This window comes from Parambassis ranga, chromosome 4 (genome assembly GCF_900634625.1).
Source record: "Parambassis ranga chromosome 4, fParRan2.1, whole genome shotgun sequence".
Lineage (NCBI taxonomy): Eukaryota > Metazoa > Chordata > Actinopteri > Ambassidae > Parambassis > Parambassis ranga.
In genome coordinates, this window is record NC_041025.1 from 5,824,700 (window position 1) to 5,852,665 (window position 27,966).

At 41.9% G+C, this 27,966-nt stretch overlaps 3 protein-coding genes across 3 annotated transcripts; all 3 read right to left on the reverse strand.

The window, feature by feature from the left end:
* Positions 1-59: 59 nt before the first annotated feature.
* On the reverse strand, positions 60-18,396 carry LOC114434397 (sodium-dependent phosphate transport protein 2B-like). The gene is made up of 13 exons (XM_028403617.1): positions 17,625-18,396; positions 3,745-3,792; positions 3,535-3,666; positions 3,310-3,438; positions 3,068-3,211; positions 2,674-2,785; positions 2,397-2,592; positions 2,222-2,317; positions 1,906-2,017; positions 1,289-1,456; positions 963-1,079; positions 751-875; positions 60-581 (listed from the first exon to the last, which is right to left on the reverse strand). Exons 2-13 carry the CDS (start codon positions 3,788-3,790, stop codon positions 60-62), a joined length of 1,899 nt encoding a protein of 632 aa, XP_028259418.1. The 5' UTR covers positions 3,791-3,792; positions 17,625-18,396.
* Positions 18,397-20,756: 2,360 nt separating this feature from the next.
* Positions 20,757-21,985, reverse strand: LOC114434576 (sodium-dependent phosphate transport protein 2B-like). The gene is made up of 4 exons (XM_028403894.1): positions 21,919-21,985; positions 21,495-21,611; positions 21,283-21,407; positions 20,757-21,113 (listed from the first exon to the last, which is right to left on the reverse strand). The coding sequence occupies exons 1-4, from the start codon at positions 21,983-21,985 to the stop codon at positions 20,757-20,759; spliced, it is 666 nt and encodes a 221-aa protein (XP_028259695.1).
* A 1,282-nt stretch (positions 21,986-23,267) lies between these two features.
* LOC114434380 (sodium-dependent phosphate transport protein 2B-like) lies at positions 23,268-27,585 on the reverse strand. Its single transcript, XM_028403590.1, has 13 exons — positions 27,533-27,585; positions 27,088-27,139; positions 26,873-27,004; positions 26,648-26,776; positions 26,412-26,555; positions 26,096-26,207; positions 25,819-26,014; positions 25,644-25,739; positions 25,297-25,408; positions 24,818-24,985; positions 24,437-24,553; positions 24,225-24,349; positions 23,268-24,063 (listed from the first exon to the last, which is right to left on the reverse strand). Exons 2-13 carry the CDS (start codon positions 27,131-27,133, stop codon positions 23,515-23,517), a joined length of 1,926 nt encoding a protein of 641 aa, XP_028259391.1. The 5' UTR covers positions 27,134-27,139; positions 27,533-27,585; the 3' UTR covers positions 23,268-23,514.
* Positions 27,586-27,966: the final 381 nt, after the last annotated feature.

Consider the following 27,966-nt stretch of genomic DNA (forward strand, 5'->3'; position numbering starts at 1 on the left):
AGTCAAGAATTTAGGAGAAGACTGCAGTAAACAAGCTGTAAATTGTAAACTTTACAATGTTAAAGCTCTGTTGCTTTAACCTCACACTGTGTGTCTTCATCTCTAGACATAGCCTGGTTACCATGCATCTCCAGGCTCATCCCAGCGATCATTTCTTCCTCCTGGTTTTTTCGGCAGCACCTGCAGAATCTGCATCTGCAGCCCTCCAGAAACATGGTGACCACAGTGTCCCATGGTGCCAGGGAGCGCATCGGGCATGGCAAAAAGTTCCAGTTGTGGAGGAACTTGGGCAGAAAGCGAGGGCAGCGGGACTGCATCACATTGATGATGATAACAATGATGGCCAACACAATGATGGGCACGCCGACACCGACCAAGACTTGCCAACCAGCCAGGGACAGGCCGAACACTCCCAGAGGCAGCACCAAGAAGCACAGGATGAGGTAGAGGCCGGCAAACCATCTGTATCTGGCCGTCTTGTTCCCCAGCCCTCTGGCTAACCTAATGGGCACCCGCGTGAATGGGATTGGATACCACAGTAAGATGCCCATGATGTTGAAGAAGAAATGACAAAGTGCGATCTAAGGAAAAACACACAAAAGAGCACATTAAAACAAGATTATGGCTGTAAACATGGATAAAGAGAAGGGCATTGCTGGCAAATCTTTGACACTGAAAGAAGCATGATTATTGCATTAGCTACACTGCTAGCATGTGCTGCTAACATACAAACGTTTTATTAAATCTTACCTGCAGAGAGTTGGCTAAAGTTTCTCCAGGGCTAGCCATAGCAGCAAAAATAGCAGTGGTTGTTGTCCCAATATTTGAGCCCAGTGTCAGAGGATATGCCCTCTCAAGGCTAATGACACCAATACCTGTGACAGATGATAGACAGGATGTAAGGTGGTGTAAAGTGAAATGAAATCAGAAAGGGTGAAGTCAGTTTGCTGATCATGACTTACCAACAAGAGGAGTTATGGCTGAGGTGAAGACGGAGCTACTCTGCACAATGAAGGTCATACCGGCACCCACCAAAATTGCAATGTATCCAGTCACCCAGCCAAAGGGAAAGGGGAAGTCTGCACTCAAACACAAACACAGTAGATGAACAATAAGTGAGCAGTGACGTTGTGCACGTTTTGATCACATGCAAATATGTATTTCTGTAAACAGAGGGAGAAGCAGCAGGAAGGCTGTACCTGTGTTGCTCATCAAGCATCATCACCAAAGCAAGATGTGCTGACTATCAAACAGGCTGAAGATGATGGAGGCTGTTGTGTTTCTGTACCTGTGTTGAGAACCTTCTTTATCACCACGGCCACATGCCCCTTCAACATGGAGTTGAGCAGCTTGACGATGAGGATGAGGCAGGTGCAGAACATGAGCAGTGACATAGCCAGGAGAATGAGGCCCACAGCCAGGTCTGGCAGGTTAGTGTCGGTGAAGAGGTGTTTGCCTGCAGAGGACAGTCACAGACAGGATCGGCATTTAGGTTTCCACTCTGTATTGAAAATGTGAAGGACTCGTACTAAATGCAGTTTAGTGGGAAAACCGAGGCTGGTATATAAAATCAGTTCTGTTTACAAAACCAAGAACCAAATCATTTACTTTAACTGGGGGCAGAATGCTTTGAAGAAGTGATCCATGTTATGGTCATGTGGTATTCAGGTGTTTCAGTGAGCCAGCATGAATGGACCTTTTGAGCAGGTTGACGGGTATTAGCTGAGTCACAGTAACATCTGAATGGTAGTCATTGTCCCAACATCAGAGGGTCTGGATCAAGCAGGTTGTTGTGGCCTATTGGCTCTCTCATATTTCACCCAGTCTTAGTGGATCAGGTAATCCTAATTGCTCTGTAAATGACCCCCCCCCCCCCCAGAATACGGGGCATGGAAGCATGCTTACATTTCTCTTGGTAATCAGTCCAGCTTGAGTTCATCTGGGTCCAGATAAGGTTTCCTTCCCCCCAGCAGACGGCACCAGCAGGGCAGAGTTCCACTGTGGCATTCCAGAAAGTCTGAGAGAGACGGCAAATACAACTTTAAATGGGAGAGACAATACAGTGATTAATGCAGCAGATGATAATCTGTCAATGACTGCAAGCAGCACTCAGCCTTTTTATGAAGTATGATCTAACAGCAATGTGGTCACAACAAGAGAAGGACAGTCAGTCATTAGGAGAAAACTCATGCATGTGATGTAGCTCATGCAGACTTCTTACCTTGTTGACTTTTTTTTTGCACCAGATTTTGATCAGACTCTTGTTTCTGGCTGCAAGGTCACCAGTGGCAATCCGAGTGATAACAGATTTGTCAAACTAAGAGAAGACACTTTACTTTAGAAACAAATACACATTTCTTATTTATGTTAACGTTGCTGGTTGGCGCCATGGTTACCTGAATGATGGACTTGGTGAGTGGGTCTGTGATGACTTTGAGCAGGTCTGGTGCATCCTCTCCTGACTCCAGGTTGAAAGATTTGATGATGAGGTGGGTGAGTTTATACAAAACACGCGTGGCGACTTCCAAAGGCAGAAGAATCAGCACGGACAGCCAGTTGAAGAAGTCGTGGACCGTAGCTCCTGCAAAAGCCCTGGAAGTGGAGGAACACAGGCTGAAACGTGTACCAGGTGCTGATTGTAGAGCTGCTCTCATTTCTCATTGCATGGTTTACCTGCGGAACTCATTTCGGTCTCCTGCCTGCATCATAGCCACAATAGTGTTGGTAACAGTTGTTCCGATGTTGGCTCCCATGATGATAGGCACTGCAGACTGGACCTCCAGCACTGAGGATCACAATTAATGTGTAATACATTAGAGCTGCAGCCATGAATCTCACTGTTATTCTGGTTATGTGCTGCCTGTTTCTGCCTTGTGGTGTTCTGATATCTCTGCTTTATATATGCATGATATATATATATCCATATATGATACTGAATATATATATTTTTATGTCTGTTGTGTGCAGGCAGGCAGTGAAGTCAACAAATACATGTGTATTTCAGTGCCAGTGTATCAGTGTATGAGCACACCTCCCATGTGGCTGTGTGTGTGTGTCTACTTCTTACATCCAGAGGACACCATGCTGACCACAATAGAGGAGGAGGTGCTGGAGCTCTGCACCAGCACTGTGACTAACACCCCAATCATCAGTCCAGCCACAGGGTTGGACAACACAACATTGTCCTGAAAGATGTCACCAGCAGCTTTACCTGCACACACACACACAAACCAAAATATGCAGCTCTGTACACATTACAAAAGCACGCCGTCAGTGTGCAGACATGGGTGATTAGAGTTCAGATTTTACCTCCAACTAGCTGAAAAGCAGAGCTCAGAATATCCAGTAAGCAAATAAAGAGGTAGAGAAGTCCAACCAGTAGAAAGAACTTCACAGTTGAAGTCAGCACTCTCATAATCTTCCCTTTTGTGTCCAGTTCTGAGGGGGAAAATTCACACAGAACTGAATCAGAGTCAGGTTTTTGTGAAGGTCTCTGCACAGCACAGAGCCGTTTAAAAAGGCCGGCCGCCTCACCTGACCACTTGATCCCTGTGTCTTTGAGCTCAGGGAGATCCCAGGGATCACCTACTTCTGGTTTTATATCCACCAGGTCCACGGTGGAGTAAGCCGGCAGGATGTCCATGTCTTCAGTTGGAGTGGTGTCATCTAATGAAGGACAGGCAGGCAGGGGGGTGAAAAATACATAGCTGCAAGGTGTAAAATATTCTGAACATAAGGACATACTGGGAGTAGGGGAGGAATCAGACCCTGCTTCTGGTCTTGGAGCCATGGCTGTCAGACAAAAAGAATTTCTTTTAGTGGAGAAGCAAATGTTTGTCTTTTCAAAATAAAAGGAAAGAAATATATTTTTATTTATATTTACAATTAACTAGAAAATAAGATCACACACGGTGAAATTCAGCAACATTTCTTTAACTAATCAAAAGTTGACTGAACTTATAAAGACAACGGCTTAAAAAGCGCACACAATGAAACACACGTTCCCATCACTGTCAGGATAATCCTACTATCTGCCTTTTACAATTATTAGTTTGATTGCTGTTGCTAGGCAATCAAACATATAACTAATAATAGAGTATCTTCAGCATACATTGACCGATTACAGCCATTCAACTATAAAAATGTTCATCTCATAGAGGACATTCCGGGTCAACTTCAAGTTTTTTTTCCAAAAAATATGATTATAATATATATAATATAATTATAGTTGTTTAAATATTAGGCAATTTTTGGTGTCATTTTTAACATAGGAGTTTTTGACAAGGGTCATCTGCCAAATGTATGTCCTCCAACAAATTTCACGCTACAGACTCCATTTTAGTCTTAAAACACTCATTAGATGCTGCTCTATCAAATTTGTATTCAGAATTTTCTAATTCCGAATGGTTTCCGCACGCCAGGCTCTCAAAGTTGGAGTGGTTTTTGAAGTTACATGGCTGTTACCATGGTGACACGCTGACGCACAGAGGCTCACGCAAAAGCTCTGAATTGCTCTGATTCTCCAGCAATTCAGAGAAATCCTTGCAGTTTCTTCAGGAAATGCCCTTTTCTAGTTCTTTTTCCTACCGCATCTTCTTGATTACACCGACGTCAACAAGTGTAACCAGGTTCAGTCCTGTCTCCTACAAGAAGTAAAGTGACAGCGGCGGTGAATACGCACCGGCAGCGCAGCGCTTGTGTGTCCGTGGAGCTCCGATGAGTGAGCAGGAGGCTTCACCTCGACCAACTGTTGCTCACTGCGGGGCTGAGCGCAAATTTTTATAACTTGGTTTTTTATCCAGCGCACACGCTCCTCCGCCTCTTTCTTCACTCTGCCAAAGCAGACGGAGCTCCTTATTGGCTGTAAAGTGCAAGTAGCGTCTTTGATGACACTGATGTCCTGTGTGCCCGTTGTGTTGCCACAGTGACATGCTGCCTGTTGTGTTGCTAAAGTGACATGTCGCTTTGGTGCATATCAAACTTGTATTCAGAATTTTCTAATTCCGAATCGTTTCCGCACGCCAGGCTCTCAAAGTTGAAGTGGTTTTTGAGGTTACATGGCTGTTACCATGGTGACAGGCTGACACACACAGAGGCATGCACAGAGGCATACAAAAATTGCTCTGATTCTCCAGCTTGCCCTTTTCTAATTATTGTACTTGTATCGTAATCAGAAAAAAGTCAAATATATAAAATGTGCAAATCATATTTGCCAGCAGAATGGTAATTTTGTATCAAAACTTAAATAATGAGAAAAAATAATCTTACATCTTTACAAATAACTTAAATAAAAGTATTGCACACATTTTAAAACCTTCCAGTTTCCAAATGTATTTTATACAACAACAAAAAAGAACATACATTTTGTATGTACTGTTTGTGAGAACCAAAACTATTTAAAGTCACAAAACAGAACACTGTTCAGCAAATGAACAAGAGGACACAACAGAAGACACTAGAAAAGCATTTCCTGAAGAAAATGCAAGTTTGATTGCCGCAGCTGAAGCATTGCTTTGAACGCTGATGTGAACGATTGCTCTGAATTGCTGGAGAATCTGCAATCTGAACTTAATTTGCTGAAACACAGTTAAGAATTTAGAAAGATGAAGCTCTTATCTGGAAAAGTAGAAAATGTTTTAATATTATGAAGATATGAAAGAGAAACAGCTGAAGACAAGAACAGTATGAAGTCACGACCTTAAAGAATAGCCTGTGAATATACCATATGAAAGGTCTGAGGGTGGAATAATACCATAAGACTATAAGAAGCTCAGGCTGTGTGATTTGAATGTGGAAAAGTAGTATACAGCTGAAGGATGATCAATATGACAGATATAATGCTTAAAGTCTGATAAAGACTACAAATATGGCCGCTTTGTATGCTTCTAGTGAGTCAGTCTGTCACCATGGCAACGGCCCTGCCTGCCTGCCTGCCTGCCTGCATCCATGGCAACCGGAATGTTTATCAGCTGCCCCTAACTGCAGCTCTCTTTCCCCCTCCTAATGCATTTCCTATGTAAAACCACCCTCCGAACAACGTCTCATATTCTCCAAACCGAAGACTTTAGACGAAAAATAAGAACACCGTCAGAATCCCAAGAAGTTGCTCTACACCTGGTACGATTTTTATGTCTGGGATGTCGAAGATGTGGAGATGGCGGCGAGTTAGAAAATATGGCAGCTCTGCTTCTCTGTTTTTGGTTTTACATTATGTCTTAATGGAGGAATGACCGGCACTCTCCCCGAACAGCTCGATCTACAGGCAAAACTGTTTGGTGTTGAGTTTTAAGACCGACACCAACAGAACCCAGACCATTTTTCCTTCGAACTGGTGGCCAAATTATCCCTGTCAGACAAAAGGTGCAGACGTGACAGCAGGATAGAAACGCAGAAACTGGTTTAATTTTTTTCCCTCCCGCACTCTGAGCGATGACTCACCCACTCTAGCTCCCAACATTCCACGCAATACACACTAATGTTAAACTCAGAAGAGACCTCAAAAACCACTTCATCTTTAATCCCCTATCATTTGAAGACGGAGCTGAACTTCCAAATTCTGAATACAACTTTTGAAGACCAAGACATTGGAAGTATTTTAAGCCTCGAATGGTTTCTCTAACTTAATATTTGTAGGAGCAGTAGCATTTTGCAAAATGCATGGTTTGAAGGGCTCTCCCATTGACTCCAATGTTAATTTGAGGGTGGAAAATGTTTAATATTTTTAATATTATAATATTTGTAATTATTATTGAAGGTTTCCGGGAATGTCCTTAATGAGCTGAATCTTTTGATGTTTGAATGGTTTGAATCGGCCCATGCATTCTGAAGATATGCTGAGCCAAAAAACGTACGGAAGAATAATAATAATAATAACTAGAAAAGCATTTCCTGAAGAAAATGCAAGTTTGATTGCCGCAGCTGAAGCATTGCTTTGAACGCTGATGTGAACGATTGCTCTGAATTGCTGGAGAATCTGCAATCTGAACTTAATTTGCTGAAACACAGTTAAGAATTTAGAAAGATGAAGCTCTTATCTGGAAAAGTAGAAAATGTTTTAATATTATGAAGATATGAAAGAGAAACAGCTGAAGACAAGAACAGTATGAAGTCACAACCTTAAAGAATAGCCTGTGAATATACCATATGAAAGGTCTGAGGGTGGAATAATACCATAAGACTATAAGAAGCTCAGGCTGTGTGATTTGAATGTGGAAAAGTAGTATACAGCTGAAGGATGATCAATATGACAGATATAATGCTTAAAGTCTGATAAAGACTACAAATATGGCCGCTTTGTATGCTTCTAGTGTGTCAGCATGTCACCATGGTAACAGCCCTGCCTGCCTGCCTGCCTGCCTGCATCCATGGCAACCGGAATGTTTATCAGCTGCCCCTAACTGCAGCTCTCTTTCCCCCTCCTAATGCATTTCCTATGTAAAACCACCCTCCGAACAACGTCTCATATTCTCCAAACCGAAGGCTTTAGACGAAAAATAAGAACACCGTCAGAATCCCAAGAAGTTGCTCTACAACTGGTACGATTTTTATGTCTGGGATGTCGAAGATGTGGAGATGGCGGCGAGTTAGAAAATATGGCAGCTCTGCTTCTCTGTTTTTGGTTTTACATTATGTCTTAATGGAGGAATGACCGGCACTCTCCCCGAACAGCTCGATCTACAGGCAAAACTGTTTGGTGTTGAGTTTTAAGACCGACACCAACAGAACCCAGACCATTTTTCCTTCGAACTGGTGGCCAAATTATCCCTGTCAGACAAAAGGTGCAGACGTGACAGCAGGATAGAAACGCAGAAACTGGTTTAATTTTTTTCCCTCCCGCACTCTGAGCGATGACTCACCCACTCTAGCTCCCAACATTCCACGCAATACACACTAATGTTAAACTCAGAAGAGACCTCAAAAACCACTTCATCTTTAATCCCCTATCATTTGAAGACGGAGCTGAACTTCCAAATTCTGAATACAACTTTTGAAGACCAAGACGTTGGAAGTATTTTAAGCCTCGAATGGTTTCTCTAACTTAATATTTGTAGGAGCAGTAGCATTTTGCAAAATGCATGGTTTGAAGGGCTCTCCCATTGACTCCAATGTTAATTTGAGGGTGGAAAATGTTTAATATTTTTAATATTATAATATTTGTAATTATTATTGAAGGTTTCCGGGAATGTCCTTAATGAGCTGAATCTTTTGATGTTTGAATGGTTTGAATCGGCCCATGCATTCTGAAGATATGCTGAGCCAAAAAACGTACGGAAGAATAATAATAATAATAATAATAATAATAAAGACGTAGAAGAACAAGAGTTTGATTGCTTTGCAGCAATCAAACTAATAATAATAATAAAGACGTAGAAGAACAAGAGTTTGATTGCTTTGCAGCAATCAAACTAACTAGAAAAGCATTTCCTGAAGAAAATGCAAGTTTGATTGCCGCAGCTGAAGCATTGCTTTGAACGCTGATGTGAACGATTGCTCTGAATTGCTGGAGAATCTGCAATCTGAACTTAATTTGCTGAAACACAGTTAAGAATTTAGAAAGATGAAGCTCTTATCTGGAAAAGTAGAAAATGTTTTAATATTATGAAGATATGAAAGAGAAACAGCTGAAGACAAGAACAGTATGAAGTCACGACCTTAAAGAATAGCCTGTGAATATACCATATGAAAGGTCTGAGGGTGGAATAATACCATAAGACTATAAGAAGCTCAGGCTGTGTGATTTGAATGTGGAAAAGTAGTATACAGCTGAAGGATGATCAATATGACAGATATAATGCTTAAAGTCTGATAAAGACTACAAATATGGCTGCTTTGTATGCTTCTAGTGAGTCAGTCTGTCACCATGGTAACAGCCCTGCCTGCCTGCCTGCCTGCCTGCATCCATGGCAACCGGAATGTTTATCAGCTGCCCCTAACTGCAGCTCTCTTTCCCCCTCCTAATGCATTTCCTATGTAAAACCACCCTCCGAACAACGTCTCATATTCTCCAAACCGAAGACTTTAGACGAAAAATAAGAACACCGTCAGAATCCCAAGAAGTTGCTCTACAACTGGTACGATTTTTATGTCTGGGATGTCGAAGATGTGGAGATGGCGGCGAGTTAGAAAATATGGCAGCTCTGCTTCTCTGTTTTTGGTTTTACATTATGTCTTAATGGAGGAATGACCGGCACTCTCCCCAAACAGCTCGATCTACAGGCAAAATGGTTTGGTGTTGAGTTTTAAGACCGACACCAACAGAACCCAGACCATTTTTCCTTCGAACTGGTGGCCAAATTATCCCTGTCAGACAAAAGGTGCAGACGTGACAGCAGGATAGAAACGCAGAAACTGGTTTAATTTTTTTCCCTCACGCACTCTGAGCGATGACTCACCCACTCTAGCTCCCAACATTCCACGCAATACACACTAATGTTAAACTCAGAAGAGACCTCAAAAACCACTTCATCTTTAATCCCCTATCATTTGAAGACGGAGCTGAACTTCCAAATTCTGAATACAACTTTTGAAGACCAAGACGTTGGAAGTATTTTAAGCCTCGAATGGTTTCTCTAACTTAATATTTGTAGGAGCAGTAGCATTTTGCAAAATGCATGGTTTGAAGGGCTCTCCCATTGACTCCAATGTTAATTTGAGGGTGGAAAATGTTTAATATTTTTAATATTATAATATTTGTAATTATTATTGAAGGTTTCCGGGAATGTCCTTAATGAGCTGAATCTTTTGATGTTTGAATGGTTTGAATCGGCCCATGCATTCTGAAGATATGCTGAGCCAAAAAACGTACGGAAGAATAATAATAATAACTAGAAAAGCATTTCCTGAAGAAAATGCAAGTTTGATTGCCGCAGCTGAAGCATTGCTTTGAATGCTGATGTGAACGATTGCTCTGAATTGCTGGAGAAACTGCAATCTGAACTTAATTTGCTGAAACACAGTTAAGAATTTAGAAAGATGAAGCTCTTATCTGGAAAAGTAGAAAATGTTTTAATATTATGAAGATATGAAAGAGAAACAGCTGAAGACAAGAACAGTATGAAGTCACGACCTTAAAGAATAGCCTGTGAATATACCATATGAAAGGTCTGAGGGTGGAATAATACCATAAGACTATAAGAAGCTCAGGCTGTGTGATTTGAATGTGGAAAAGTAGTATACAGCTGAAGGATGATCAATATGACAGATATAATGCTTAAAGTCTGATAAAGACTACAAATATGGCTGCTTTGTATGCTTCTAGTGTGTCAGTCTGTCACCATGGTAACGACCCTGCCTGCCTGCCTGCCTGCCTGCATCCATGGCAACCGGAATGTTTATCAGCTGCCCCTAACTGCAGCTCTCTTTCCCCCTCCTAATGCATTTCCTATGTAAAACCACCCTCCGAACAACGTCTCATATTCTCCAAACCGAAGACTTTAGACAAAAAATAAGAACACCGTCAGAATCCCAAGAAGTTGCTCTACAACTGGTACGATTTTTATGTCTGGGATGTCGAAGATGTGGAGATGGCGGCGAGTTAGAAAATATGGCAGCTCTGCTTCTCTGTTTTTGGTTTTACATTATGTCTTAATGGAGGAATGACCGGCACTCTCCCCGAACAGCTCGATCTACAGGCAAAACTGTTTGGTGTTGAGTTTTAAGACCGACACCAACAGAACCCAGACCATTTTTCCTTCGAACTGGTGGACAAATTATCCCTGTCAGATAAAAGGTGCAGACGTGACAGCAGGATAGAAACGCAGAAACTGGTTTAATTTTTTTCCCCTCCCGCACTCTGAGCGATGACTCACCCACTCTAGCTCCCAACATTCCACGCAATACACACTAATGTTAAACTCAGAAGAGACCTCAAAAACCACTTCATCTTTAATCCCCTGGCATTTGAAGACGGAGCTGAACTTCCAAATTCTGAATACAACTTTTGAAGACCAAGACGTTGGAAGTATTTTAAGCCTCGAATGGTTTCTCTAACTTAATATTTGTAGGAGCAGTAGCATTTTGCAAAATGCATGGTTTGAAGGGCTCTCCCATTGACTCCAATGTTAATTTGAGGGTGGAAAATGTTAAATATTTTTAATATTATAATATTTGTAATTATTATTGAAGGTTTCCGGGAATGTCCTTAATGAGCTGAATCTTTTGATGTTTGAATGGTTTGAATCGGCCCATGCATTCTGAAGATATGCTGAGCCAAAAAACGTACGGAAGAATAATAATAATAATAAAGACGTAGAAGAACAAGAGTTTGATTGCCTAGCAACGGCAATCAAACTAATAACTAGAAAAGCATTTCCTGAAGAAAATGCAAGTTTGATTGCCGCAGCTGAAGCATTGCTTTGAATGCTGATGTGAACGATTGCTCTGAATTGCTGGAGAATCTGCAATCTGAACTTAATTTGCTGAAACACAGTTAAGAATTTAGAAAGATGAAGCTCTTATCTGGAAAAGTAGAAAATGTTTTAATATTATGAAGATATGAAAGAGAAACAGCTGAAGACAAGAACAGTATGAAGTCACGACCTTAAAGAATAGCCTGTGAATATACCATATGAAAGGTCTGAGGGTGGAATAATACCATAAGACTATAAGAAGCTCAGGCTGTGTGATTTGAATGTGGAAAAGTAGTATACAGCTGAAGGATGATCAATATGACAGATATAATGCTTAAAGTCTGATAAAGACTACAAATATGGCCGCTTTGTATGCTTCTAGTGTGTCAGCATGTCACCATGGTAACAGCCCTGCCTGCCTGCCTGCCTGCCTGCATCCATGGCAACCGGAATGTTTATCAGCTGCCCCTAACTGCAGCTCTCTTTCCCCCTCCTAATGCATTTCCTATGTAAAACCACCCTCCGAACAACGTCTCATATTCTCCAAACCGAAGACTTTAGACGAAAAATAAGAACACCGTCAGAATCCCAAGAAGTTGCTCTACAACTGGTACGATTTTTATGTCTGGGATGTCGAAGATGTGGAGATGGCGGCGAGTTAGAAAATATGGCAGCTCTGCTTCTCTGTTTTTGGTTTTACATTATGTCTTAATGGAGGAATGACCGGCACTCTCCCCGAACAGCTGGCCTTCAGGGCAAAATGGTTTGGTGTTGAGTTTTAAGACTGACACCAACAGAACCCAGACCATTTTTCCTTCGAACTGGTGGCCAAATTATCCCTGTCAGATAAAAGGTGCAGACGTGACAGCAGGATAGAAACGCAGAAACTGGTTTAATTTTTTTCCCTCCCGCACTCTGAGCGATGACTCACCCACTCTAGCTCCCAACATTCCACGCAATACACACTAATGTTAAACTCAGAAGAGACCTCAAAAACCACTTCATCTTTAATCCCCTATCATTTGAAGACGGAGCTGAACTTCCAAATTCTGAATACAACTTTTGAAGACCAAGACGTTGGAAGTATTTTAAGCCTCGAATGGTTTCTCTAACTTAATATTTGTAGGAGCAGTAGCATTTTGCAAAATGCATGGTTTGAAGGGCTCTCCCATTGACTCCAATGTTAATTTGAGGGTGGAAAATGTTTAATATTTTTAATATTATAATATTTGTAATTATTATTGAAGGTTTCCGGGAATGTCCTGCATGAGCTGAATCTTTTGATGTTTGAATGGTTTGAATCGGCCCATGCATTCTGAAGATATGCTGAGCCAAAAAACGTACGGAAGAATAATAATAACTAGAAAAGCATTTCCTGAAGAAAATGCAAGTTTGATTGCCGCAGCTGAAGCATTGCTTTGAACGCTGATGTGAACGATTGCTCTGAATTGCTGGAGAATCTGCAATCTGAACTTAATTTGCTGAAACACAGTTAAGAATTTAGAAAGATGAAGCTCTTATCTGGAAAAGTAGAAAATGTTTTAATATTATGAAGATATGAAAGAGAAACAGCTGAAGACAAGAACAGTATGAAGTCACGACCTTAAAGAATAGCCTGTGAATATACCATATGGAAGGTCTGAGGGTGGAATAATACCATAAGACTATAAGAAGCTCAGGCTGTGTGATTTGAATGTGGAAAAGTAGTATACAGCTGAAGGATGATCAATATGACAGATATAATGCTTAAAGTCTGATAAAGACTACAAATATGGCCGCTTTGTATGCTTCTAGTGTGTCAGCATGTCACCATGGTAACAGCCCTGCCTGCCTGCCTGCCTGCCTGCATCCATGGCAACCGGAATGTTTATCAGCTGCCCCTAACTGCAGCTCTCTTTCCCCCTCCTAATGCATTTCCTATGTAAAACCACCCTCCGAACAACGTCTCATATTCTCCCAACCGAAGACTTTAGACAAAAAATAAGAACACCGTCAGAATCCCAAGAAGTTGCTCTACAACTGGTACGATTTTTATGTCTGGGATGTCGAAGATGTGGAGATGGCGGCGAGTTAGAAAATATGGCAGCTCTGCTTCTCTGTTTTTGGTTTTACATTATGTCTTAATGGAGGAATGACCGGCACTCTCCCCGAACAGCTCGATCTACAGGCAAAACTGTTTGGTGTTGAGTTTTAAGACCGACACCAACAGAACCTAGACCATTTTTCCTTCGAACTGGTGGCCAAATTATCCCTGTCAGATAAAAGGTGCAGACATGGTAGCAGGATAGAAACGCAGAAACTGGTTTAATTTTTTTCCCTCCCGCACTCTGAGCGATGACTCACCCACTCTAGCTCCCAACATTCCACGCAATACACACTAATGTTAAACTCAGAAGAGACCTCAAAAACCACTTCATCTTTAATCCCCTGTCATTTGAAGACGGAGCTGAACTTCCAAATTCTGAATACAACTTTTGAAGACCAAGACGTTGGAAGTATTTTAAGCCTCGAATGGTTTCTCTAACTTAATATTTGTAGGAGCAGTAGCATTTTGCAAAATGCATGGTTTGAAGGGCTCTCCCATTGACTCCAATGTTAATTTGAGGGTGGAAAATGTTTAATATTTTTAATATTATAATATTTGTAATTATTATTGAAGGTTTCCGGGAATGTCCTGCATGAGCTGAATCTTTTGATGTTTGAATGGTTTGAATCGGCCCATGCATTCTGAAGATATGCTGAGCCAAAAAACGTACGGAAGAATAATAATAAGAATAATAAAGACGTAGAATAACAATAGTTTGATTGCTTTGCAGCAATCAAACTAATAAAGACGTAGAAGAACAAGAGTTTGATTGCCTAGCAACGGCAATCAAACTAATAATAATAATAAAGACGTAGAAGAACAAGAGTTTGATTGCCATGGCAATCAAACTAATAATAATAATAACTAGAAAAGCATTTCCTGAAGAAAATGCAAGTTTGATTGCCGCAGCTGAAGCATTGCTTTGAACGCTGATGTGAACGATTGCTCTGAATTGCTGGAGAATCTGCAATCTGAACTTAATTTGCTGAAACACAGTTAAGAATTTAGAAAGATGAAGCTCTTATCTGGAAAAGTAGAAAATGTTTTAATATTATGAAGATATGAAAGAGAAACAGCTGAAGACAAGAACAGTATGAAGTCACAACCTTAAAGAATAGCCTGTGAATATACCATATGAAAGGTCTGAGGGTGGAATAATACCATAAGACTATAAGAAGCTCAGGCTGTGTGATTTGAATGTGGAAAAGTAGTATACAGCTGAAGGATGATCAATATGACAGATATAATGCTTAAAGTCTGATAAAGACTACAAATATGGCCGCTTTGTATGCTTCTAGTGTGTCAGCATGTCACCATGGTAACAGCCCTGCCTGCCTGCCTGCCTGCCTGCATCCATGGCAACCGGAATGTTTATGAGCTGCCCCTAACTGCAGCTCTCTTTCCCCCTCCTAATGCATTTCCTATGTAAAACCACCCTCCGAACAACGTCTCATATTCTCCAAACCGAAGACTTTAGACGAAAAATAAGAACACCGTCAGAATCCCAAGAAGTTGCTCTACAACTGGTACGATTTTTATGTCTGGGATGTCGAAGATGTGGAGATGGCGGCGAGTTAGAAAATATGGCAGCTCTGCTTCTCTGTTTTTGGTTTTACATTATGTCTTAATGGAGGAATGACCGGCACTCTCCCCGAACAGCTCGATCTACAGGCAAAACTGTTTGGTGTTGAGTTTTAAGACCGACACCAACAGAACCCAGACCATTTTTCCTTCGAACTGGTGGCCAAATTATCCCTGTCAGACAAAAGGTGCAGACGTGACAGCAGGATAGAAATGCAGAAACTGGTTTAATTTTTTTCCCTCCCGCACTCTGAGCGATGACTCACCCACTCTAGCTCCCAACATTCCACGCAATACACACTAATGTTAAACTCAGAAGAGACCTCAAAAACCACTTCATCTTGAATCCCCTATCATTTGAAGACGGAGCTGAACTTCCAAATTCTGAATACAACTTTTGAAGACCAAGACGTTGGAAGTATTTTAAGCCTCGAATGGTTTCTCTAACTTAATATTTGTAGGAGCAGTAGCATTTTGCAAAATGCATGGTTTGAAGGGCTCTCCCATTGACTCCAATGTTAATTTGAGGGTGGAAAATGTTTAATATTTTTAATATTATAATATTTGTAATTATTATTGAAGGTTTCCGGGAATGTCCTTAATGAGCTGAATCTTTTGATGTTTGAATGGTTTGAATCGGCCCATGCATTCTGAAGATATGCTGAGCCAAAAAACGTACGGAAGAATAATAATAATAATAACTAGAAAAGCATTTCCTGAAGAAAATGCAAGTTTGATTGCCGCAGCTGAAGCATTGCTTTGAATGCTGATGTGAGTGATTGCTCTGAATTGCTGGAGAATCTGCAATCTGAACTTAATTTGCTGAAACACAGTTAAGAATTTAGAAAGATGAAGCTCTTATCTGGAAAAGTAGAAAATGTTTTAATATTATGAAGATATGAAAGAGAAACAGCTGAAGACAAGAACAGTATGAAGTCACGACCTTAAAGAATAGCCTGTGAATATACCATATGAAAGGTCTGAGGGTGGAATAATACCATAAGACTATAAGAAGCTCAGGCTGTGTGATTTGAATGTGGAAAAGTAGTATACAGCTGAAGGATGATCAATATGACAGATATAATGCTTAAAGTCTGATAAAGACTACAAATATGGCCGCTTTGTATGCTTCTAGTGTGTCAGCATGTCACCATGGTAACAGCCCTGCCTGCCTGCCTGCCTGCCTGCATCCATGGCAACCGGAATGTTTATGAGCTGCCCCTAACTGCAGCTCTCTTTCCCCCTCCTAATGCATTTCCTATGTAAAACCACCCTCCGAACAACGTCTCATATTCTCCAAACCGAAGACTTTAGACGAAAAATAAGAACACCGTCAGAATCCCAAGAAGTTGCTCTACAACTGGTACGATTTTTATGTCTGGGATGTCGAAGATGTGGAGATGGCGGCGAGTTAGAAAATATGGCAGCTCTGCTTCTCTGTTTTTGGTTTTACATTATGTCTTAATGGAGGAATGACCGGCACTCTCCCCGAACAGCTCGATCTACAGGCAAAACTGTTTGGTGTTGAGTTTTAAGACCGACACCAACAGAACCCAGACCATTTTTCCTTCGAACTGGTGGCCAAATTATCCCTGTCAGACAAAAGGTGCAGACGTGACAGCAGGATAGAAACGCAGAAACTGGTTTAATTTTTTTCCCTCCCGCACTCTGAGCGATGACTCACCCACTCTAGCTCCCAACATTCCACGCAATACACACTAATGTTAAACTCAGAAGAGACCTCAAAAACCACTTCATCTTTAATCCCCTATCATTTGAAGACGGAGCTGAACTTCCAAATTCTGAATACAACTTTTGAAGACCAAGACGTTGGAAGTATTTTAAGCCTCGAATGGTTTCTCTAACTTAACATTTGTAGGAGCAGTAGCATTTTGCAAAATGCATGGTTTGAAGGGCTCTCCCATTGACTCCAATGTTAATTTGAGGGTGGAAAATGTTTAATATTTTTAATATTATAATATTTGTAATTATTATTGAAGGTTTCCGGGAATGTCCTTAATGAGCTGAATCTTTTGATGTTTGAATGGTTTGAATCGGCCCATGCATTCTGAAGATATGCTGAGCCAAAAAACGTACGGAAGAATAATAAGAATAATAAAGACGTAGAACAACAAGAGTTTGATTGCCATGGCAATTAGTTTGATTGCCATGGCAATCAAACTAATAATAATAATAAAGACGTAGAAGAACAAGAGTTTGATTGCTTTGCAGCAATCAAACTAATAATAAAGACGTAGAAGAACAAGAGTTTGATTGCCATGGCAATCAAACTAATTATGTGTGTGTGTGTGTGTGTGTGTGTGTGTGTGTGTGTGTGTTGTGTGTGTATGTGTGTGTGTGTGACAGTGAGTGGGTTCTTTGCATGTGTGGTGCTTGTTCTGTCCTAAAGAATCACTCAGTAAACTGATGGTTAAGCTTCAACAATAGCTGGCGCTCAAGATTCTTGCTGTGAAGCTGTCATCGCTTAGCAGTAAACAGAAGCCCGGCATGACTAAAAAGTCTCTCGCAGGCTGGAGACACAGGCAAGGCTGTGTTGAGCTTGAGTGACAGCTTCTTGATGTGAGGAAAGGTGTGCAGTAGATCCATACCTTCAAGGGGATGGGCATGAAAGGTTCCTCTCCAGCTCTCTTGCTTGGGGTTGTCCTGACCTCATGGATGCAAAGAAAGTCATCTTCCTCTGAATGACTGCCGTTTGTGCTGCCATCATCCACATCTGTGTCTAGGTGATTTCTAATGAAGTCAAGTCCTGAGGATATTGTGACATAATTAGGTCTACATGTATGTGTACTAGCTCAAATTTCAATTAACCAACAAGTCTACATAAATACCTGCTTTCCAGATGCTCTCCTCTGTTGTCCAGGATGTTCAAAATCTTGGTATGGATATTGAATGCACTGTTAAATGCATTAAACATTAAACTTACCGCTACGTGTTTTCTCAAATTCGATGTTGAGTTTTTGTAAGTCAAAACACGTGTTTTGGAAGGCCACTATATACATGTTTACATTAAGTAACTACTGATCCTGGCATTGCATTTGTGTTTTTAGTTGATAGTTGACAACTACAACTTTATCAGGTGCTCCAATACATCCCTATAGTATCCCTTCCATTATCTTTCTTAACATGGCTGTATTATTAGTAATCCATGGCTGAGCTGTTGCATTTGATTGTTCGGTGTGCCAAACAAAGTTGTACCACGTCACCAGGTCTTTCTAAAATTTTCAAATGCCATGAAAGGACAAAACAAAAGCTAAACCAGTTGAGCAGTCCTGCTGTAGGAGCTCTGTATCTCAGAGTGCAGTAGGCCAATTGCACAAAATCATGACCTGTTACTTCAAAGTGATCTGACAGTGCTTTATCATTTCATTTCATTTGTAACATTAAAATATATTTGGAGATTCAAGCCACTCAAAGCATGATAACATTGTCCTAACACATATATAGAACACCTAAAGAAAACAGCTACACAGATATGTACAAATACATAAAAATAGGAAGAGAAAACATGCACATTAGTGCAATAAAACTGTAACATTGTAGTACATCTGACACAGGAACATCAGAAGGAACACCTGTAAAACAAAACAGCTCCAATTTAACCAAACATTAGGAGTGGTAATGATAATTCAACATGAACTGATCATGCTTGAGGTGATGTCTGAGACAAACTATTATTATGACTGCAAATGGCCTTTAAACTTCAGACAGATGTTTCTGTTTGCAGTGGGACGCTTGCTCTATTTATAGAGGAAAGCGGGGAGGTAAAAGTTAAAAAAGAAACCGTCAACTTTTTCTTTGATTTTTTTTGTGGTCTCCTTATCTCTGGGTATCCTCTGAAAAGCTCTTCCTGTGCATAGACCACACCAGTCAAGTCCAGAAATCAACATTTGGCCCTGGATCTGCCAAAAGTAAGGATGCGATTTCCTTAGTGTTTCTGTGCCATCGTGGATCTTAATGTATGGGCAATCTACATAACTTGTCACATTTGGCCAAACGCTGGCTGCCCCCGTGGATCAAACACAATGCCATCAGGTGAAGAGCCCATCCATAAATGGTGCATCGGGATGGATAAGGATACCACACGGATAGTGGTTAATCTCCATTAGTCTGCAGTATTCCTCCACTGCAGCAGGTTCCTTGTACAGCACCCGTTTCATGTCTTCAGTTTGATGCGAAGGTCCTAGAAGCCTTCGGGCCAGATTTTTCGCAGATGTCTCTCCCCTGTAATGACGGACCTCCCTAAATTTGGTAGAAGTGACACTGGGCCGCCTTAACTCATGCCACTCATGGCAGGAACTCTGCTGTTTTCTACAGTTTTCAATGGCATGTGCTTGGAAGGATGTTTGAAAGGTGCTCATACATGTGCAATTTCTGATGCTCAGTAAAGACAAAAGACACCTGAGAGGGTGCCAGTCTATAGTTAGAAAGAGGCAGCTGTGGGGGAGAAGGGGCATTTATGTGTGGACATGTTTTTTTGTTTTGAGAGCAGCCATCTTAGATGATGTAATCAGAGAAAGCTCCAAGTCAGTTGAACACCTGAGGAGGTTACCAAGGAAACGGCTCCCCCAGACAGCTCAGAAAACTCAGAGGTAGCTAGAAAAATGCTCCCAAACAAATGCTTGTAACTAGACAACGAAAAGTCCCAGTTGAAAAATTCTTTTTCCTCGTGAGCGGCACACACTTGTCTAGTAATGTCATTTTTCAAATTCATGAGTTTTAATCAACGTATGTGTCCGTATGAGCAGGTTAGAAATCATTTCATCTGAAAGTTTGGCAAAGTTTAACATGGAAGCGGATGGGAGGAGGGAGTGATATATATAATTTGTGGAGTACCCACTGTGGCTACAAATGGAAGTAGTTTGCCTTTTTTTCCTCTTTTTTCCTCCAAAAATTGAAAATAAAACCAAAGGTGCCCTCCATATATTATATAAAATATAAAAAATAAGTGATAACTTTAAGATAAATATCACCTGCTCAGCAACAGTAGGTTTAACACTTCTCATATTCTCCAGCACTTCTCACAGATTTAACTTTACAATATTAAAGATGTGTTGCTTTAACCACACACTGTGTGTCCTCATTTCTAGACCTAGCCGGGTTACAGTAGATCTTCAGGCTTTTTCTCCTGTTCCCAGCGATCTTTTCTATCTCCTGGTTTTTTCGGCAGCACCTGCAGCAGCGTCTGCCGCAGACCCCCAGAAACTAACCACCTATCCTGTGCCATTAAAGGTAGGGTAGGAGATTTTGAAAACTCACTGAGTCAGCCAGATTTTGAAAGTAAACACACGCCCCTTTTCTCTTGGAGTTCACCCCGAAGCCACGCCTCCCAACCAGTCTGTGACTTCGGCCATCATGCACGTACCTCTCTGGTGCACGCAGAGCAGGAAGAGAGTGACAACCAGCCAACTAAACGCGCAGGGGCGCCTCGTAGGATTGGCTGATGTTTTTAGTGTTTTATAGCTTCCACAGATGATTCATATGCTTTGTTTTAAAGCGAAACTGCCGAACTAATTGGTTGCTACTGGATTGTAAAGAGAAGTTACACTTATTTAACAAAAAGTGCAACAGAAGGAAATCTCCTGACCTACCTTTGAGCCATGCTGTGACAGTGATTTTGGGCAGTTGGTGCTGGTTTGGCCTCCTCTTTTGATGCACTTTGTTTTCAGGCTGTCTTCTCCCGCTTTGCTCTGCTCCCAGTCTCTCCTCCTGCTGCCACACACTCACACAGGTGCACCCAGGTTCCATTTACTCCTGCTCCTCAGCCTCTCTCTTCTTAGCCACACCCTCCACCCTCTTAAAGGGAGCAGTGCTGCTACAACAGTGATGATAACAACGATGACCAACACAATGATGGGCACACCGACACCGACCAAGACTTGCAAACCAGCCAGGGACAGGCCGAACACTCCCAGAGGCAGCACCAAGAAGCACAGGATGAGGTAGAGGCCGGCAAACCATCTGTATTTGGCCGTCCTGTTCCCCAGCCCTCTGGCTAACCTAATGGGCACCCGCGTGAATGGGATTGGATACCACAGTAAGATGCCCATGATGTTGAAGAAGAAATGACAAAGTGCGATCTAAGGAAAAACACACAAAAGAGCACATTAAAACAAGATTATGGCTGTAAACATGGATAAAGAGAAGGGCATTGCTGGCAAATCTTTGACACTGAAAGAAGCATGATTATTGCATTAGCTACACTGCTAGCATGTGCTGCTAACATACAAACGTTTTATTAAATCTTACCTGCAGAGAGTTGGCTAAAGTTTCTCCAGGGCTAGCCATAGCAGCAAGTATAGCAGTGGTTGTTGTCCCAATATTTGAGCCCAGTGTCAGAGGATATGCCCTCTCAAGGCTAATGACACCAATACCTGTGACAGATGATAGACAGGATGTAAGGTGGTGTAAAGTGAAATGAAATCAGAAAGGGTGAAGTCAGTTTGCTGATCATGACTTACCAACAAGAGGAGTTATGGCTGAGGTGAAGACGGAGCTACTCTGCACAATGAAGGTCATACCGGCACCCACCAAAATTGCGATGTATCCAGTCACCCAGCCACAGGGAAAGGGGAAATCTACAAACACAAGAGATGAGCAATAATTGGGTGTCGTTGTGCACATTTTGATCACATGCAAATATGTATTTCTGTAAACAGGGTGTCTGTGCCTGAGCTTCTTTGTCACACACCAGGACTGCTGGACTTGGAGGTGAGGGAGAAGCAGCAGGAAGGCTGTACCTGTGTTGCTCATCAAGCATCATCACCAAAGCAAGATGTGCTGACTATCAAACAAGAGCCTGGAATTGGTTACGAAGATCATTTACTTGTTCAAACGTCACATTACGATCGTGTTGAAGAGTTTGAATGTCATGCTCATGTCTACCCAACAGGATTCCTTCGTGGGTTAACACCTTTGATGGCAGTGGCGGGGATGAGGCTGCTGGATCCATGCCTGGTCAGTTCTTCTGTTATGTGTCAATAAATACTGGATCCAAATGCAGGTCTCAAAAGGTGTTCAGGTTTATTCAATGAACAAAAAACAACCACGACAGTGAGAATCCTTGAAGGCGCTCTGAAGATTGCAGCAGAAGACTGGACGGGACCAGGGCCGAGGCTCCTAGGAGGCGGAAAAAAGGGTAAGTACATTCAGGAAGGTGCATCAAAAGCCCAGGAAGGATTACTGGGACATGAACAGAAGAACTGACGAGGAAGGCAGGTGAGTGAACTCCTTAAGTAGGTGGGGAGATGAGTGGAGATGAGGAACAGGTGAGACCAATCAGCCCAGTACTCTGCCTAGAGGAAGCTGCAGCCGGAACAAAGCGCCTTAAACAAAAAACAAAGGAAAGCCAGAACCAAAAACACTACAAACAGAAAACCAGTAGAGGATGCTGATACATCTCACCACACATGTAAAATACTGTGTTTAAGTGTGAAGCTACAGTGTACTAAAAATCAATTACATATCTGTGCCAGCATTGTCCTCTGCACCGATAAGTGACACTGAGTGATTATTAGTAATGCAGCATTTAATAAATACAACAATAAAACACTGTTCTCCTTTTGATCTTTAAGTCCGGCACTTGACGTCCATCAGTGCTCCTTGGCGCAGCATGGGTGGTGGTGAGGGAGGAGCTGGTACTTTGACTGAGTTCAGAGGACTGCAGTGCATGCAGGACCCTGACAGTGTTTGAGGGCTGTTATTTTTACTGGCTCTAAATGTACTGTGCTCCAAACTTTGCATGCTGTACTGTAGATATATGGCTCATTTCCATTTTAAACTGGCGTGTAAGAAAATTTGATTCCATCAAATTATCTCTGAAACAAATCAAGACTTACGTGGATCATGTTTTATTTTAGTTCATTCTGATGTCTCTCTTACAAACTGCTGTTCAAAGGCACATCAGATATGCTACTTTTATAGGAGCTCATTTTCATTTAGCACTATCTTTTGATATATCATGTGAATCACATGAGCTTAATATGAGATAAACTGATTTAAACATTCAGTGAGTATAAATAAGTGTTATCGACATAATTAATCACCCGTGATGAAGAAAGGAGACAATACTGTACTTTCAAAATAAGAATTGTTTAATTTACAAATATGATATACTCTTAAATACTGAAGTATTTATATTAATAACATATACATATGAATAACATATTTAAATGCTACATACAACATTTGAAGTTAAAATGTTTCAAATTAAAAATAAAACCAAAGGTGCCCTCCATATATCGTATAAAATATAAAAATAAGTCAGAACATTGAGATAAACATCACCTGCCCAGCAACAGTAGCTTCATATTAATATGTGCAACACTTCTCATATTGTCCAGCATGGTGGGGACAGACAGTATTACTACAGTGCTTACAATCAAATACCACAACCTGAGAAGTGGTGAACAATTACAAGTGTGTTACAAAAACATTATTGCATTTAATATCGCTTTTAGTTACAGATTTAACTTTACAATGTTAAAGCTGTGTTGCTTTAACCACACACTGTGTGTCTTCATCTCTAGACATAGCTGGGTTATCGTACATCTCCAGGCTCCTTCTCCTGTTCCCAGTGATCTTTTCTTCCTCCTGGTTTTTTCGGCAGCACCTGCAGCATCTGCAGCAGCAGCAGCAGTGTCTGCCGCAGACCCCCAGAGACACGGTGACCACAGTGTCCCATGGTGCCAGGGAGCGCATCGGGCGTGGCAAAAAGTTCCAGTTGTGGAGGAACTTGGGCAGAAAGCGAGGGCAGCGGGACTGCATCACATTGATGATGATAACAATGATGGCCAACACAATGATGGGCACGCCGACACCGACCAAGACTTGCCAACCAGCCAGGGACAGGCCGAACACTCCCAGAGGCAGCACCAAGAAGCACAGGATGAGGTAGAGGCCGGCAAACCATCTGTATTTGGCCGTCTTGTTCCCCAGCCCTCTGGCTAACCTAATGGGCACCCGCGTGAATGGGATTGGATACCACAGTAAGATGCCCATGATGTTGAAGAAGAAATGACAAAGTGCGATCTAAGGAAAAACACACAAAAGAGCACATTAAAACAAGATTATTTCTGTAAACATGGATAAAGAGAAGGGCATTGCTGGCAAATCTTTGACACTGAAAGAAGCATGATTAAGCTACACTGCTAGCATGTGCTGCTAACATACAAAGTTTTATTAAATCTTACCTGCAGAGAGTTGGCTAAAGTTTCTCCAGGGCTAGCCATAGCAGCAAGTATAGAAGTGGTTGTTGTCCCAATATTTGACCCCAGTGTCAGAGGATACGCCCTCTCAAGGCTAATGACACCAATACCTGTGACAGATGATAGACAGGATGTAAGGTGGTGTAAAGTCAAATGAAATCAGAAAGGGTGAAGTCAGTTTGCTGATCATGACTTACCAACAAGAGGAGTTATGGCTGAGGTGAAGACGGAGCTACTCTGCACAATGAAGGTCATACCGGCACCTACCAAAATTGCGATGTATCCAGTCACCCAGCCAAAGGGAAAGGGGAAGTCTGCACTCAAACACAAACACAGTAGATGAACAATAAGTGAGCAGTGATGTTGTGCACATTTTGATCACATGCAAATATGTATTTCTGTAAACAGGGTATCTGTGCCTGAGGTTCTCTGTCACACACCAGGACTGCTGGACTTGGAGGTGAGGGAGAAGCAGCAGGAAGGCTGTACCTGTGTTGCTCATCAAGCATCATCACCAAAGCAAGATGTGCTGACTATCAAACAGGCTGAAGATGATGGAGGCTGTTGTGTTTCTGTACCTGTGTTGAGAACCTTCTTGATGACCACGGCCACCTGCCCCTTCAACATGGAGTTGAGCAGCTTGACGATGAGGATGAGGCAGGTGCAGAGGATGAGCAGTGACATAGCCAGGAGAATGAGGCCCACAGCCAGGTCTGGCAGGTTAGTGTTGGTGAAGAGGTGTTTGCCTGCAGAGGACAGTCACAGACAGGATCGGCATTTAGGTTTCCACTCTGTATTGAAAATGTGAAGGACTCGTACTAAATGCAGTTTAGTGGGAAAGGCTGGTATATAAAATCAGTTCTGTTTACAAAACCAAGAACCAAATCATTTACTTTAACTGGGGGCAGAATGCTTTGAAGAAGTGATCCATGTTATGGTCATGTGGTATTCAGGTGTTTCAGTGAGCCAGCATGAATGGACCTTTTGAGCAGGTTGACGGGTATTAGCTGAGTCACAGTAACCCCTCTCCCAAAACGGGGCATGGAAGCATGCTTACATTTCTCTTGGTAATCAGTCCAGCTTGAGTTCATCTGGGTCCAGGTCAGGTTTCCTTCCTCCCAGCAGACGGCACCAGCAGGGCAGAGTTCCACTGTTTCATTCCAGAAAGTCTGAGAGAGAAGGCAAAAACAATTTTAAATGGAAGAGACAATACAGTGATTAATGCAGCAGATGATAATCTGTCAAAGACTGCAAGCAGCACTCAGCCTTTTTATGAAGTATGATCTAACAGCAATGTGGTCACAACAAGAGAAGGACAGTCAGTCATTAGGAGAAAACTCATGTGTTTGTACTGCTGTAGGTCCTCATTTCATGCATGTGATGCAGCTCATGCAGACTTCTTACCGTGTTGACCTCTTTTTTGCACCAGATTTTGATCAGACTCTTGTTTCTGGCTGCAAGGTCACCAGTGGCAATCCCAGTGATAACAGATTTGTCAAGCTAAGAGAAGACACTTTACTTTAGAAACAAATACACATTTCTTATTTATGCTAACGTTGCTGGTTGGTGCCATGGTTACCTGAATGATGGAGTTGGTGAGAGGGTCTGTAATGACTTTGAGCAGGTCTGGTGCATCCTCTCCTGATTCCAGGTTGAAAGATTCGATGATGAGGTGGGTGAGTTTATACAAAACACCCGTGGCGACTTCCAAAGGCAGAAGAATCAGCACGGACAGCCAGTTGAAGAAGTCGTGGACCGTAGCTCCTGCAAAAGCCCTGGAAGTGGAGGAACACAGGCTGAAACGTGTACCAGGTGCTGATTGTAGAGCTGCTCTCATTTCTCATTGCATGGTTTACCTGCGGAACTCATTTCGGTCTCCTGCCTGCATCATAGCCACGATAGTGTTGGTCACAGATGTTCCGATGTTAGCTCCCATGATGATAGGCACTGCAGACTGGACCTCCAGCACTGAGGAGCACAATTAATGTGTAATACATTAGAGCTGCAGCCATGAATCTCACTGTTATTCTGGTTATGTGCTGCCTGTTTCTGCCTTGTGGTGTTCTGATATCTCTGCTTTATATAAGATACTTATTTATGAATATGAATATTTTATGTGTGTTGTGATTTGTGTGCAGGCAGTGTGGCTGTGTGTGTGTGTCTACTTCTTACATCCAGAAGACACCATGCTGACCACAATAGAGGAGGAGGTGCTGGAGCTCTGCACCAGCACTGTGACTAACACCCCAATCACCAGTCCAGCCACAGGGTTGGACAACACAACATTGTCCTGAAAGATGTCACCAGCAGCTTTACCTGCACACACAAACAGAAATATTCAGCTCTGTACACATTACAAAAGCACGCTGTCAGTGTGCAGACATGGGTGATTAGAGTTCAGATTTTACCTCCAACTAGCTGAAAAGCAGAGCTCAGAATATCCAGTGAGCAAATAAAGAGGTAGAGAAGTCCAACCAGTAGAAAGAACTTCACAGTTGAAGTCATCACTCTCATAATCTTCCCTTTTGTGTCCAGTTCTGAGGGGGAAAATACACACAGAACTGAATCAGAATCAGGTTTTTGTGAAGGTCTCTGCACAGCACAGAGCCGTTTAAAAAGGCCGGCCGCCTCACCTGACCACTTGATCCCTGTGTCTTTGAGCTCAGGGAGATCCCAGGGATCATCTACTTCTGGTTCTTCATTCACCAGGTCCACGGTGGAGTAAGCCGGCAGGATGTCCATGTCTTTAGTTGGAGTGGTGTCATCTAATGAAGGACAGGCAGGCAGGGGGGTGTTAGGAAAAATACATAGCTGCAAGGTGTAAAATATTCTGAACATAAGGACATACTGAGAGTAGGGGAGGAATCAGACCCTGCTTCTGGTCTTGGAGCCATGGCTGTCTGAAAACAGACAAAAAGAATTTCTTTTAGTGGAGAAGCAAATGTTTGTCTTTTCAAAATAAAAGGAAAGAAATATTTTCTATATAATATAATATAACAATATTACAATTAACTTAATTAAATGAACTACAATTAAAATAAGATCGCACGGTAAAATTCAGCAACATTTCTTAAACTAATCAAAAGTTGACTAAACTTATAAAGACGACGGCTTAAAAAGTGCACACAATGAAACACACGTTCCCATCACTGTTAGGGTAATCCTACTATCTGCCTTTTACAATTATTCTTTTTCCTACAGCATCTTCTTGATTACACCGACGTCAACAAGTGTAACCAGGTTCAGTCCTGTCTCCTACGAGAAGTGAAGTGCCAGCGGCGGTGAATACGCACCTGCAGCGGAGCGCTTGTGTGTCCGTGGAGCTCTGAGGAGTGAGCAGGAGGCTTCACCTGTTGCTCACTGCGGGGCTGAGCGCGCCTTTATATAGCGCGCCTCCGAGCGCACACCTGCGCTGTTGGTTCAAAGATCGGTTCAAAGGTCGCGCACACTCGTGCAGGACAAATGCCTGTCCGGCGCACATCTGCATGTGGAGGCCCGCTCTCTGGTGATGAGCCGTGATTTGATGAACTGTGACAGAAATAGACGCTTTATGGTGCTGAGGGAGAATGGGAAAGAATCTCTACATTTGTCATATTTTTCTATCTTTACTACCTTGACATGTTGTTAACATGTTGTTAATGTAGTAACAAAATAAACAAACAACAAAAAAAAAAAACACTGTGTATAAGTTTATATTGTGGATGTTATGGATGGTTTATACAGGTGT

Coding starts and splice junctions, on each gene's coding strand:
- LOC114434380 (XM_028403590.1), bottom strand. CDS start 27,133: ATGGCTCCAAGACCAGAAGCAGGGTCTGATTCCTCCCCTACTCTCA. Junction 26,777..26,872: donor CACAGGGATCAAGTGGTCAG/GTGAGGCGGCCG, acceptor TTTCCCCCTCAG/AACTGGACACAAAAGGGAAG. Junction 24,064..24,224: donor CTTTAGCCAACTCTCTGCAG/GTAAGATTTAAT, acceptor GTTTTTCCTTAG/ATCGCACTTTGTCATTTCTT.
- LOC114434397 (XM_028403617.1), bottom strand. CDS start 3,790: ATGGCTCCAAGACCAGAAGCAGGGTCTGATTCCTCCCCTACTCCCA. Junction 3,667..3,744: donor TGATTCCTCCCCTACTCCCA/GTATGTCCTTAT, acceptor GTCCTTCATTAG/ATGACACCACTCCAACTGAA. Junction 3,439..3,534: donor CACAGGGATCAAGTGGTCAG/GTGAGGCGGCCG, acceptor TTTCCCCCTCAG/AACTGGACACAAAAGGGAAG.
- LOC114434576 (XM_028403894.1), bottom strand. CDS start 21,985: ATGGATCCAGCAGCCTCATCCCCGCCACTGCCATCAAAGGTGTTAACC. Junction 21,408..21,494: donor AGCCATAACTCCTCTTGTTG/GTAAGTCATGAT, acceptor CATCTGTCACAG/GTATTGGTGTCATTAGCCTT. Junction 21,114..21,282: donor CTTTAGCCAACTCTCTGCAG/GTAAGATTTAAT, acceptor GTTTTTCCTTAG/ATCGCACTTTGTCATTTCTT.